This window comes from Thunnus maccoyii, chromosome 3 (assembly GCF_910596095.1).
Source record: "Thunnus maccoyii chromosome 3, fThuMac1.1, whole genome shotgun sequence".
In the NCBI taxonomy this organism is placed as follows: Eukaryota; Metazoa; Chordata; class Actinopteri; order Scombriformes; family Scombridae; genus Thunnus; species Thunnus maccoyii.
Window position 1 is genome coordinate 12,578,048 of NC_056535.1, and position 13,049 is coordinate 12,591,096.

General features: G+C 39.6%; 1 protein-coding gene across 1 annotated transcript; it reads left to right on the forward strand.

Moving 5' to 3' along the window:
• The first annotated feature begins 389 nt into the window (after positions 1–389).
• tgm2b (transglutaminase 2b) lies at positions 390–11,820 on the forward strand. The gene is made up of 13 exons (XM_042406905.1): positions 390–656; positions 3,876–4,055; positions 5,259–5,477; positions 6,327–6,445; positions 6,878–7,006; positions 7,201–7,378; positions 7,544–7,676; positions 8,111–8,214; positions 8,302–8,541; positions 8,997–9,272; positions 9,355–9,515; positions 10,012–10,148; positions 10,911–11,820. The coding sequence occupies exons 1-13, from the start codon at positions 647–649 to the stop codon at positions 11,059–11,061; spliced, it is 2,037 nt and encodes a 678-aa protein (XP_042262839.1). The 5' UTR covers positions 390–646; the 3' UTR covers positions 11,062–11,820.
• Positions 11,821–13,049: the final 1,229 nt, after the last annotated feature.

Sequence of the window (13,049 nt, forward strand, 5' to 3'; positions counted from 1 at the left end):
TTGTCACGTCGGGCATTTCAGTGTCGTTAAACGGGACATTTTTTATTTTATTTTATTTTATTTACCACATTTCACTGTTTTAACCTAAACCATGGTCTTTCCCGAACCCTAACCGAGTGTTTTTTTGTGCCTAAACCCAAACCACAGGAAGGACGGGCGTATCACCAACGAGGACAAACGTTCCTCCAATTTAAAACAATTTTAATTTGATTTGATTTGCGCAATCAATACCAATGCGCCTACGTAATAATTCCGTGTCACTTCTTTATTCATTGGTAACCAAGCAGTAGTACCAGTTACTGTACGTGGTGCAGATGTTTTTTTCCAAAGCTCCACACAAGGTCAACTTCTGCACTTCTTTGGTAATAACATAATTGTAACAGAAACACTTCTCTGACGTGCAGTCTGCGATGAATCACTGGGGGATGTACAGAGATGCTACAACTCAGCATGTATGCGCTTGTGTGCATGTGTTTGCATGCGGTACGTTTGATTTTTTTTCGTGTGAGGGGAGGGTCGCGTCACGCCCTCCGCCAGACTGGCAAGAGGAGGACTACAAATAAGACCGAGATAACGGCTAAGAAGGACACAGCATTTTCTCTGGAGCTGAAAATTATCTGGTAACAGACTTTCAACGAACACAGTCATGGCTCAAAGTAAGTTACTCTGACTCCTACCTATAGTATCCTGGCTGTTTTTTTAAACAAACCTGTCATTGATTATCAGGGGTTTTAAATCATGAATGGAAACTATTTTCCATTAAATAGTCAAGTGAGACTTTGTAATTTTCCAAACGGATTAAATTACATAACTAGTATTCATAATGACACAATCAATGTTTATTTATTTGCACAAATCAGTTCCCTTTCGAACTGATGTTCCCACCATTTCCTAAATTGGGTGCTTGTGTGGATGTAACTTTACATGTAACTCACTCTCAGTGTGTTTTGGTGGTGTGTAGGTTTCAGCTTTTTAGCCACTGACTGAGAAGTGAATAGAGGAAACTTTCATTCATTGTTGTAACTGAGCTTGCTGTGGGCATGATGTCAGTTAATAACAGATGTGTCACAGCCTACACATTTCATCACCCTGTGTTACTGGCTTCAGTGCTGCAGTAGTAACTGTGTCATGCTGTGTCAGGTTCATCAGAGATCTGAAGATTTATGCAACCTGAAAAATGTTTCGCCCTCATGTTTCAGCCGATGATTGTTGCCCTGGGAGTTTGACACTTACAATAGCAACTGAGAGCAGCTGGAGCAGCCTCTAGTTAACTGCTGCTATCTTTATAGGGAGACCAGCCTACAAATAGTTTGCCTTAAGCCTCTCTGAAAACATCCAAACCTCCTTGAACAGAAACCTGTCAAACTTCCAGTTTGCTTTGAAGCACTGCCAACGGTTGAAGTTTATCTGTCTGTGTTGGTAAAAGGTGTCACATACCAGAAATGGATGGATACTGGACATTCTGTAGAAGAAAAAGCATGTAGTTTAGATATTTGACACTCTGTAGTAGAAAAGCATGTAGTTTGTGTATTAAACAGAACACTTTGGATAACTGGAACTAGTTAGTCTGATTCATAAAACAGACTCAGGGGGTTTTGCTGCACTGCTGCTGCAGAATTTGCATGTAGAATAAGCAAACCTGTTTATGAATCAGTGTCACCTGTTTTCCATCTGTTGGACAAGCATTCAATTGAGATTAAAATGCCCGTAATAGAGCTCTGAGGTCAGCATGGGTTTAAGACTGAAAGACTGAAAAGTTCTTCTTCAGACAGGGGTTAGCATATTTATTTTTCCAGGATTAAAATTGTGTTTACTGTACCAGCTAATGCCCAGCTCACGACAGCTAGTTGTTTTAATGTCCTTATTAGGTTTATGCTGGCGTCAGAGCTGCTCACTCAGAAAGTCCCTCTGTGGTGTGGGGTCAGTGTGGGATAGGCTGGGGGAGGGCGTGTACTAGTGTGGGCGTGTACAGTATGTAAAGGTTAGTGGGGAAGGCTGGGTCAAGGCTGAGGAATCTCTGCCCATGCATTCCATATTACAGCATTGTGTGCTGCTAGCAGTTATATAACTGCAAACCAGTGAGATTCTTCTACTTTAGCTTTAGGTCACACATGCATTTCATCTGTCACACTGCAACTGCTTCACCTTAAACAACACAGGCTGCTGCACTGTGGTCTGGGAGCTAATCAAAATGGGTTTTCTTTTATACCAACTGTGTAGCCACAGTAAGATCCCTGAATCGCTCTAGAAAGGATGACAACAGTTTCCTAGTGCCTGTTGTTCCTGACTGTTTGGGGTCACATACCTCCATATGTTATTAATCTTTGTAATGGTTTTCACATTCTGTAAGCTGAGGATACATTTTACTGGTCTCTGCGAGTACAGTCAAAGTCTTTATTCTTCAAAAAGAACGAGTGAAAAATAAATCTGAATTTCTTGGACACCAGTGAGATGTTTCTTTCTCCAGATGGCTCCTCAATAAACTGTTAAATAGTATTTGTGCTCCAATGTGAAGCTCATATTAATTTGATATTTGCACAGAACAAATGTGTGAACTGACTGGATAGAACGCATAGGTTAAACAGCAAAGCCCAAATAATCCTCTGACTACAATCTCCAGCTGTCGCAGGATAAGTAGCGTTGTCATCTTTAAGGAATTTGCTCCAAATAGTTACACTAACATGTATCCAATTAGGAACTGAACCAGGGTCTAGATCAGTAAAACATCAGAGCCTAAGAAATACTGAGGAATGATCTCCCTTCATGTAGTAAAACAGCAGGAAGTCTCTGTAGCTTAGTCTATGTTTTCTCTTGCCCAACCTTGACATTACTACCTCATGCTTGTTTCCAGGGCTTTTCTTAACACCAAGTCTTAATAAATGGGGAACGGTCAACCTCTTGAGTTGTCATGGAGCAGCCCAGGTAGTGGTTAGGCTGCAGGAGGACCGTGGAAGCATTGTATTGTATAGGAGGACCCTAACTTTTCCCTACAAACAGGAAATCAGAGGGTGGGATTCTTAGTCACAGTTTGCCCTGGAGACAAGGAGCGGCCGTGTCTTAGCACACTTCACAGGGAGTTACTGTCTGTCTGTGTTTACCTCTTGCTAAATCCATACAGAAAGCCTTGTGAAACAAAATGATCTTCCCAGAAATGACTGTAAGTGTCCTGCTGTTCATAGTTTATTCCAAAGTCAACACAGAATGTGTAAACCTTAACAAATATTAAACCTTTCTGTTTTTTAAAAATAACTCAACTCACACTTAAGTAAAGTCATTATGAAAGTTAACTTGTTGAAACTAGCAAAGAAAATGGCTCACTTTTAGAAAACATACATAAGCACATTTATAGCCGCAATGCAAAAAATTCCAGATTGTAGTTAACCACAATTTTCTGGTTAATTTACCATAAGTCTGACATAAGGAAGTTATTTGACGGTTGAACCGGTTGAACCTCTATTAAATTTCCTGTATCCTATACATAGCTATAGATTTTACAACTTTTACAACAATTTTACAACTTACACTTCATTAAGAGTGTGTTGTGGCATTTTAAGGGCTCCATAAACATATACATTACTCTCCTATTAAATTAAGATGAGAACGAAGAACATAACTGAGGAGCTAAAAAGAGGTGTATGTTTTCTACAAACTTTATTATACTGAGATAGTTTTATTGCTTTGCGGCATTTTGTGCAGCAAATTGTAGAAAATTACAAGGATTCTTGAAGAAATCAAAGTTGGTATTTTCCATTTGCAAAATACTGTAACACATTGACTATAAGCACAAATCTTTCTCAAGGTGTGGTCATTTGTAAAGGTGAGTACTAAATTAAACATTGAATATTGAATATGTTTCTCTTCTCTCTTCTTTTAAGCTCTCAACATCGATCGCTGGAACCTGGAGTGTGAGTTCAACAACACCGACCATCGTACTGATCTCAACGGTGTAGATCGTCTGATTGTGAGGAGAGGCCAGCCATTCACAATTAGCCTGTACCTCCGCTCAGGGACATACCAACCTGGAGTCAGCTCTCTTGACTGCATTGCAGAAACAGGTGATACACCTCATTTACCCCTTTACTTTTGCATCTTTCTTAATTATGCTTGGTAAATGAATGCAGTGTATCTATCAGGAGTTGTCGTATTAAATGTAAATGTATACCTCTTTATTCCTTTAAAATATTCAGGTTTCTGTTTGTGGACTGTTTAATGGTCATAGGCACTTCATCAAAACATACAGACCAAAAAAAAAGCACAAATATTTGAAAAATGTGCTTCATAACAATCCTATAATGATCAGAGGTTGAAGGAAAAGCATTGTGTTTGTGTCCTGTTAGGAAGTTAAGGGCACATTGGAAACACCTAGTACAGTAGCTGTGTTCTGTTTGCATTATAATGTTTTGCTACCTATTGTGATTTCAAAGGTAAGAGGGGGAAAGGAGTGGCGATGTTGATGGAAAGGAAAAGGATGTAATTTTCCCTTGTTCAGCTGTCAGTGGTGCAGCTACTGTTACTTTGAGCCCACTTACAGTAACTGTAAGATGTTATGTTATTTTTTTCGACTTCTCCCTCTTTGTTCTCGGGGTTATTGTTGATAGCAATGACGGTATTCCCGTGTATTTGCCCTCAGAGTACCCTAGAAATACCCTGGAACTATCTGTTTCTCCTCCTCAGTTCGTATTTGGATAGACTTCTTATGTTTGTTACTTGTTATCTCATGAGTTTGATAAGACAGCTGCTGCTTGCCACCAAATCCAACTGTTTAAACAGGAAATATTGCTTGCCAACAGGAAGGCATGTGCATAATCATAGATAACACTATCAACCATTATAAGTCAAGTACATTTTAATGGGTTTAAGTGGAATCCTTAATCCATTCCAGTGAGACGGAAGTGATCAAAGAGCCCTTGGTTTTGTTTGGCTGAATGGAAGAAGTGACAGACTCATGGGACTGAAGTTAACACAAATGATTTTAGGTTTATGTAACTTACCAGAACTCAAATCTCAACTGCGGTCGCTGAGGGAGACTTGAGTCCCAGTCAACTTTGGTCATAAATGGGTGCTATTCCACAGTTATGCTGTCCATGCACGAGCAGAGATTCCAGAAATGTTTGAACTAAATTTAGGCAGTGTTGAGAAAACAGTGAAAGTGTACCCTCTGAGTTTCCATTCCTCAGGCACAAATGTTTCACTAAAATCTCCTGGCTTCTTCCCAAATGCAGTCTCAGGACTCTGACCATATTCACTGTTACATGCAGGTCCTCAACCCTCTGAGCAGTATGGCACAAGGGCCTCCTTTGGTCTGTCTGCCAAAATTGACACTTCCTGCTGGAGCGCCGCTGTCACCAGTCCCCCTGGAGAAATGGTGGCCCTGTCTATCTGCTCTGCCCCTAATGCACCTATAGGCCGCTATACCCTGACCCTGGGGCAATCCGGGCAGATTGAGTTTATCCTGCTCTTTAACCCCTGGTGCCAAGGTGAGTAAACAGACCATATGTCAAGCTGTCGTGTAGTGGATCTTGTGTAGTGATCCAAGGTTACAAAATGCTTTGATGGAGTTTCATGTCAGGGTGGGGCTTATGACAGGAGCTATTCAGGACCAGTGGTAATGCTAGTAATTTAGTGCAAAAACTATTGATGGGGAATTGGGCTAGTGAATTAATTTAAATGAAAGCTGCTATCATCAATATTTTTATATTAACAATGGATCAAATGACTACATCTATTTAAAAGGGGGCTCACAAAGTGACAAACACATGCAAAACATTCACCTGTTTCTGCAGTTCCCCTCAGCTCTACGGAGCTTTAGCAGCGTTCAGATCATTGTTTTGGTTTTCTGGTTGGTTGATGCAGCAGAAGGTTTTCAGTGAAAGAGCTCTAAAAACCCACTGTAAGCTCAAATGGCAGCAACTACAAATGCTGGTGAATATAGTGAAGCATTTAATAGTTAAAGATCCAGATATCTCCCTCAAGAGTTGATGGAAACCAAAAAAGAGATAATATTGGACTTAAATCAGTCAGGGCTACCAGAGGCACAACTTCAACTGAACACTAATGTTGCTCCGTGTCTGCTGGATGTGTAAATAAGTAACTGTTTGCTAGCAAGTTTGTTATATTATCACCTTTTAAGCTGATATGTTTCTTTAAAATGAGTCCATGTGGCCAAAAAAATAATTGATGCAGTTTAAGTAGAAGTTTCACTATGAAAAAACTTGCAAGGTGAGAATATTTGTGCTTTTGAGTTTCCAGGAAATGAAGATATGTGTACCAGTCTTGACATGAATTGGAACATTTATTGTAGTGTTTGTGATGTCTCTTGGCAACAGGAGATGTAGTATACATGGACAATGAGAAGAGTTTGGAAGAGTATGTTCTGTCTCAGGATGGAATCATCTTTCGAGGCTCCAACAAACATCCCATACCTACTCCCTGGAACTTTGGCCAGGTACCAACACCAACACTAATGATTTCAGCCTCACCTCATCATTCACACATATTTATCCTGGAGAGCCAACATTGTGCCAGAGTGGTGAAAGAATCATGTTTACTGTATCCTGATAACAGGAAAATATCCAAGACCTATCAATTGATTTACGGTGTGTTACATAATGGCAAACACACTATCATTTTGACACTGAAATGAACTGAGATATTGACAGTAGACAGTCTAGGTCTGATAAAGTGCCTGGCATTACTAGTGCATTACTCATGCAGCTATCAAGACTTTACGGCATGGTAGAATTAAAAATCAAAAAAAAAATTTTTTTAAAGGTTTTCAAAAGGATGTTGGACCATTAACCTCACTCTGATTGCCCCATGTCTTATCACTGACAAACAGCTGATCAGCAGTAACACCTGCTTGTTTTTTTCTGTACAGTTTGAAACTGGAATCCTCGATATCTGTCTGAGGATTTTGGATATGAATCCTAAATGTCTGCGTAATCCTGGCAAAGACTGTTCAGGCAGAAGAAATCCCATTTACGTGTCCAGAGTGCTTAGTGCTATGGTATGTCATATTCATTTCTATTATTTCCATTCACTTTTCTGATTAGAAATAGATACTTGTTGCTGCTGTTTTATTTATGTGCATAGAAAGGTTTAGGTGTGAGTGTTACCAATGACATAGTTAAACTAAACATGAAAAGCTTGGAGTTCATATGTAAAAAATACTTTTTTACACTCCTTTCCTGTGCTTGGTAGGTGAATTGTAATGATGACAAAGGAGTGGTGCTGGGAAACTGGACAGGCAAGTATGACGGAGGTGTCAGCCCGATGTCCTGGAGGGGCAGTGTGGAGATTTTGCGGAACTGGGACACACAGGCCTGTCAGCCTGTTTGCTACGGACAGTGCTGGGTGTTTGCTGCAGTCGCCTGCACAAGTAAGATAGGATAGTGCAGAACTTGGGAGCCTATCACAAGGAAACACACTTGATTTCTCTCAAAAAGACACAACAACATATATGTGAAAACACAGTGATGACATAGATTTTGCTCCTCCTCCGAGCATTGCAATACTGATGTAAGTTGTTTTTGTACTCTGTTAGTTTCCAGAGCACTTGGCATCCCCTGCAGAGTCGTCACCAACTACTGGTCAGCCCACGACAGCAACAGCAACCTGATGATTGAACGCTACATTGATGAAAATGGAAAACTCTTGAAATCTGGAGAAATGATCTGGTCAGAACGCCTATTAAATTTTATCTTTTTAATCCTACATTAGAAGGAGGGGTTGTAACAACGCTCTTGTACACACATCACATATTTGGTAGATTGATTTTAATATATTCCAAAAAAAATGAATTTAGGATTGCCTGGATAACTGTGAATTATTTGAAAGTGAATGTAAGGAACTCAGAAGGCCATTTGAAGTGTCAGATATCATGCTCCTTTTGAAAAGGGTGCATAGAAAAATTAAATGCAATCCAGTATATATAAACTGTATGTATATATTTTTTCATTTATGTTCTATACCTCAAATATGGCAATGTAATCTCAAATTGAAATGAAAGTAATCAGAAAACATTGCTTAAGAATTCAGTAGAACATAATACATGCCAAAACAGAAAATGTATCAAATAGGGATTCAGCTGATGGTGTGTATTGTATCACAGGAACTATCACTGCTGGGTGGAGAGCTGGATGACCAGGCCTGACCTTAAATCTGATTTTAACGGCTGGCAGGCCAGTGACCCCACACCCCAGGAGAAAAGTGGAGGTAACAACTCTCTGCATTAAAGAACCTGTAAAGCCTTTTTATCCTATTTATCAAAGGAGATGCTCACCAAAGTGTGTCTTCTTTTAGGAGTGTACTGCTGCGGCCCCGTCCCGCTCAGGGCCATCAAGGAGGGCGAACTCACGTTCAAGTATGATGCCCCGTTTATCTTTGCTGAGGTCAACGCTGACGTCATCACTTTCATGAAGAGAAAAGACGGCAGCACATCAGAAGTCACTACCTCTACAGTGGTGGGCCAGAAGATCAGTACGAAGAGTGTAGGCAGTGACGACAGAGAGGACATCACCCATCTCTACAAGTATTCTGAAGGTAGACAACACTGCTGTTCCTACTGTACATGTAAACAAACATCTCAGTTAATAACAATATGATACAAACCATTCCACAATTTGAGATTTGAGAAGAAAAGTTATTACTTTTCACAAGAGTGCTCACTAGGACGCTAAGTTGGCCTTAATCACAAATAGTGTATATTATTACAACACACCATAAAGATGACAAACGTCCTCCGAACACCAGCAGGTGTCAAGGTCACTTTCTATGTAAATTCCTACATTCCTTATCTGTATTTGTGTTACTCCTAATATACATAAAATCAGTTCTACATTGCCTTTGTCTGGGAAGGTCAGGTTTATGCTTCATTGTACAGGTCATTTGCTATGCTACATATATAGAAATTGACTATTTTCAATGGCAAACCTTAAAACTTAAAATTTGAGATTTCTGTTATTCAATGTGTGATTTTGTTGCTCTTATGATGCTAGGCTCTGCTGAAGAGCGAGCAGCTTTCGAGAAGGCCAACCATCAAAACAAGCTGCTCCATCAGCAGCAGAATCAAGGCCTACAACTCATTATCAAACCCTCATCAGAGATGAGGAAGGGCTGCGACTTTGACGTATATGCCGAGGTTATTAACAAGACAGACAGCGTCAAGAAGTGCCGCCTGGTGTTTGGATCCTGTGCTGCGTCCTACAATGGGACTCTGGGAGAGAATTGTGGCTTTAAAGATCTGCTCAATGTTGAACTCTCACCAGGAGCAGGTAAGCCAAATCACTGTGTTACATTTGCATAAATATGTATATACAGTTGGCAGGCTTGTATATGTTGTATGTGTTATTCCAGGGAGGAAGGTCCCACTAAAGCTGAACTATTCTAAGTACAGTAGCGCACTCACTGAGGACAACTTAATCCGTCTGGCTGCTTTGTTGGTTGACTACAGCACCGGAGAGGCAACGCTGGCAGTGAGAAACATTGTACTGGATAATCCTGAGATCAAAGTCAGAGTAAGTGCAATAGCCTGCAACAAGAGATCTACAGTAGACTTAAGAAACAAGACAGCAGTGTGTAAAATCCAGTCAGGACATCTTTTTGGTTGTCATTACTATGGAAGGACAAGTTGGTCACTAACAGTGGCAAAAGATTAAAGTTAATGCAAGCTCAAAGCCAAAACTATGAAAATTGATTTGACATGTTAAAACTTAGGCTAATGAATCATGAAAAACAATGTTAGTGACAAGTTTTCTTGATGTTGGCTGATGTTCTGAAAAGCTCAGTATCAGCCATACCATGCTATTGAAGCTCTGCCATACTACTGCTACTGTGGCCTACAGTGTTCAACTATTACTGTCTGAAGAGCTGCAAGAGTATGTCAGCACAGATATATTACAGGACACCAACTGCCATTCCTATGTATTAAAAGAGCTTTGCCAAAACAAAACTGTGCTGTACTCACTGTGAGGCTTGCATCAGCTAACACCCAGAGGTGGCTGTTCTCTGCAGATCCTGGGTGAACCGAAGGAGAATCGGAAACTGGCTGCAGAGATCACTCTACAAAATCCTCTGCCAGAGCCGCTGGAGAACTGCTGCTTCAGCATTGAGGGAGCCAACCTGACTGGGGGGCGCGCCATCTCTGAGAGGTTGTATAAGTGCCTCCGACTTGACTTTGTTATTTCTTCACTAACACAGAGCGACAACTGACCAGTCATGTATTAAAAACTGTAACACAACTAAATAGACATAAACATGCATGCAGAAGGACGATTTTCCTACCTACCTATCAGTTTGTCACTTATTATTTATTTACTTACTCAACCAAGCCAACACACTCTGCTTTTATGACAATGAAAATTATGGGCTTCTTTGGCTATTTAACATTAGTCACACTTGTGTAATGGCAATGTTTCCTCCCTATTTGACTTTCCAACAGTGAGATGTGTGTTATATTTGATTTATTTGTTGTTCTGGTCTTGATGCTGCGTTTAGATGCATGACTGGATGTGCTGCTGTTTAGTCAGGTCAAGAAAACTGATGAGATGGCTTGTTATTGCTCAAAAATGATCTCTTTATGAGGTTATTTGTATACTTTGAGCTCACTGAATGAGTACAGAGTAGCCAATCAATTACTTTGCATAAATTTAGTTTTAGATTTTTGAATGCATGAACGGTGATGATGTGTCTGTATGCTCAGGTGTATTTAAGAAGGAACAAAACCTTCACTTGTCTAGTGAACAGTTCAAACATTGCAGCTCCATCTCTTTGTCTCCATAAATAGTCAGAACTGTCACAGGTCTTTTGTCAGTGGTAATTACCTTATTTTCTAAATATTTATGCAATCCTATGCGGACTGTCATAAAGCACTAATAGTACGTGTCACTAATATTTAAATATTTACCCTACAGGCTGGGCTCTGCAGTGGGACCTGGGGAAGAAGTCAAGGCTAAAATTTACTTCACTCCCAACCATTCTGGGCTGAGAAAGCTGGTGGTCAACTTTGACAGCAACAAGCTGTGTCACGTTAAGGGCTACAGAAATGTCATCATTGGAAAATAGAGTTTATCAACCTTCACGGCCCATCAGACAAAAAGAGGATGAAGCATGTTTTACATTTAAATTGATATTAGCTAACATCATTCTTACTTTTTTGCATAGTGTTTAAAACAAAATGCTTTTTCTGTCCAAATACTTTACTTACTGTATACTGAAGATTGATAATTTTTTTTGTTCAGAGCCATAAGTATTTTAATGTGACCTGTGAACATTTTTACTCATTTAAACTAATCAAATCTGTGCATGCAAAAGTTAAAAACTGTATATCCACCATCTCTTTTCACATTCTGATGTGATGATTAGTATTATAAGTACCATGTACTATTTTTATATTTTCTAAGTGCTACAATTAAAATAATTGTTTCTTATTTTTCAACCATATAGACTGTCTTCACACAGACCTTGAATATGTTGGACAAAATGTATTCTACCTGGAGCATAGATGCAACATGTAAATGTATTTTTAAGTTTACACTTCAAGACATATAGTCAACACATAACACATAAAGCAGCCTGTAGCAAAGATGACGAAGCATCTGGTGTGGACTTTGTGAAGTTGTTTCACCTTGTTGTTGATGTACAATGATCAAGTAATATTAACATGAACATATGCATTAAGTTAGACAGCATGCAGCCCAAACATTTTTCAAAATCAGAAGATGGAGGGCATCTCCAAATGTAGCAAATGTGCTGGTTTTAATGTTTCACATTTTGCCTGTAGTATGTAGCCAATAACACATTAAAGATAACACTTGTGACTAATCATTTGTATTAATACCCTGAACCCCTTTGCCTGGTGTACCCTTCTTTTCCTCAACTTGTCTACTATGGCCCCTACCCCGGACTGCCCTGTTCACCAGCTGTCATGCTTCTAGTGACTGTACCCTCTATGCCTCCTCTGAGCAGGGAGATGCCTGTTGTTTTTGGCACTGTTTCCCAGTGTCTGTGAACACAACTGACACTCTTGGCAAGAGGAAACACAACATGATATTGGCCTGAAAGTTTAATTGAATTAAACAACAACAGAAATGAAAACAATGATCTGTAAAACAAACAACAACAGTAACAAATGTGACACAGAATCAACAGTTATTCAGCGGTCCTTTGTGACCTTATTTAAGAACTCCCTGCAGTCACCACTGATTACCTCCTCTGGTGCACTGAACCCATTAATCTGCAGTTATGCAATGTTACTAAAGTACTGCAGTGCTGTGAACCACCATTTAGGGTTGCAGTCCTGCTTGTAGACCTACTGTACATGAAGTACAAGGAATAATGGATTTAAGGAAATGAAGAGAAGAGTGTAAAAACAGGAAAGTAATTGGCATTCTTTTCAGTGAATTTCAAATGTGATACTGCTCCAGCTGAACCTAATTATGCAATAGTGTACCAAAGTCTTTCATGTTACACACTGTGGAATTTATACTGCTGTTACTATGACCTAAAAAATGACTTTCTGCTAAAATCTATTTTTCCATGTGTGCATTCATGTAGTTGTGCATGTTTGATTTATTTCTGAGGTTAGAGGCAGCGCTGCTCTCTGCTGGTCAGAAACAGTACTTACAAGTGTTAGGAAAGCTACTGTAAAATGCATTGTTTGTGATGCACAGTAGCTGGCAGCAACACACAGCCAGTCAACTGTTAGCATGAACTTGAACAGGATGTTTGGTGTAGTGAAAGGAACCAATGCACATGCAAAATTGTCTATTGTATTGAGTGTATGGGGCAGGTTAAACTGACCTAACTGTTATATATAAGTAAACAGTTATACGTTTAACACCTTTTGGCAGGGATGCAGACAACCTTCATCTACCATCCCATCTACAACATGTGTTAATTGTAAAAATGTAGTTTCACCACACATAACAAGTTAAGACACACAAGGATATACAAACCAAGTTTGTGCTGCTAAACCACGGGAAAATGGCCTACCCACAAAAGCCATTATCAAATGAAATAGATCTAATTACTATGTTGAAACATTTCCAAAT

What these genes read in the sequence shown, in the direction of transcription:
- tgm2b (XM_042406905.1), top strand. An exon ending in TGACTGCATTGCAGAAACAG is followed by an intron (nt 4,056 to 5,258) that starts GTGATACACCTC and finishes TGTTACATGCAG; the next exon opens with GTCCTCAACCCTCTGAGCAG. An exon ending in CTCCCTGGAACTTTGGCCAG is followed by an intron (nt 6,446 to 6,877) that starts GTACCAACACCA and finishes TTTTCTGTACAG; the next exon opens with TTTGAAACTGGAATCCTCGA.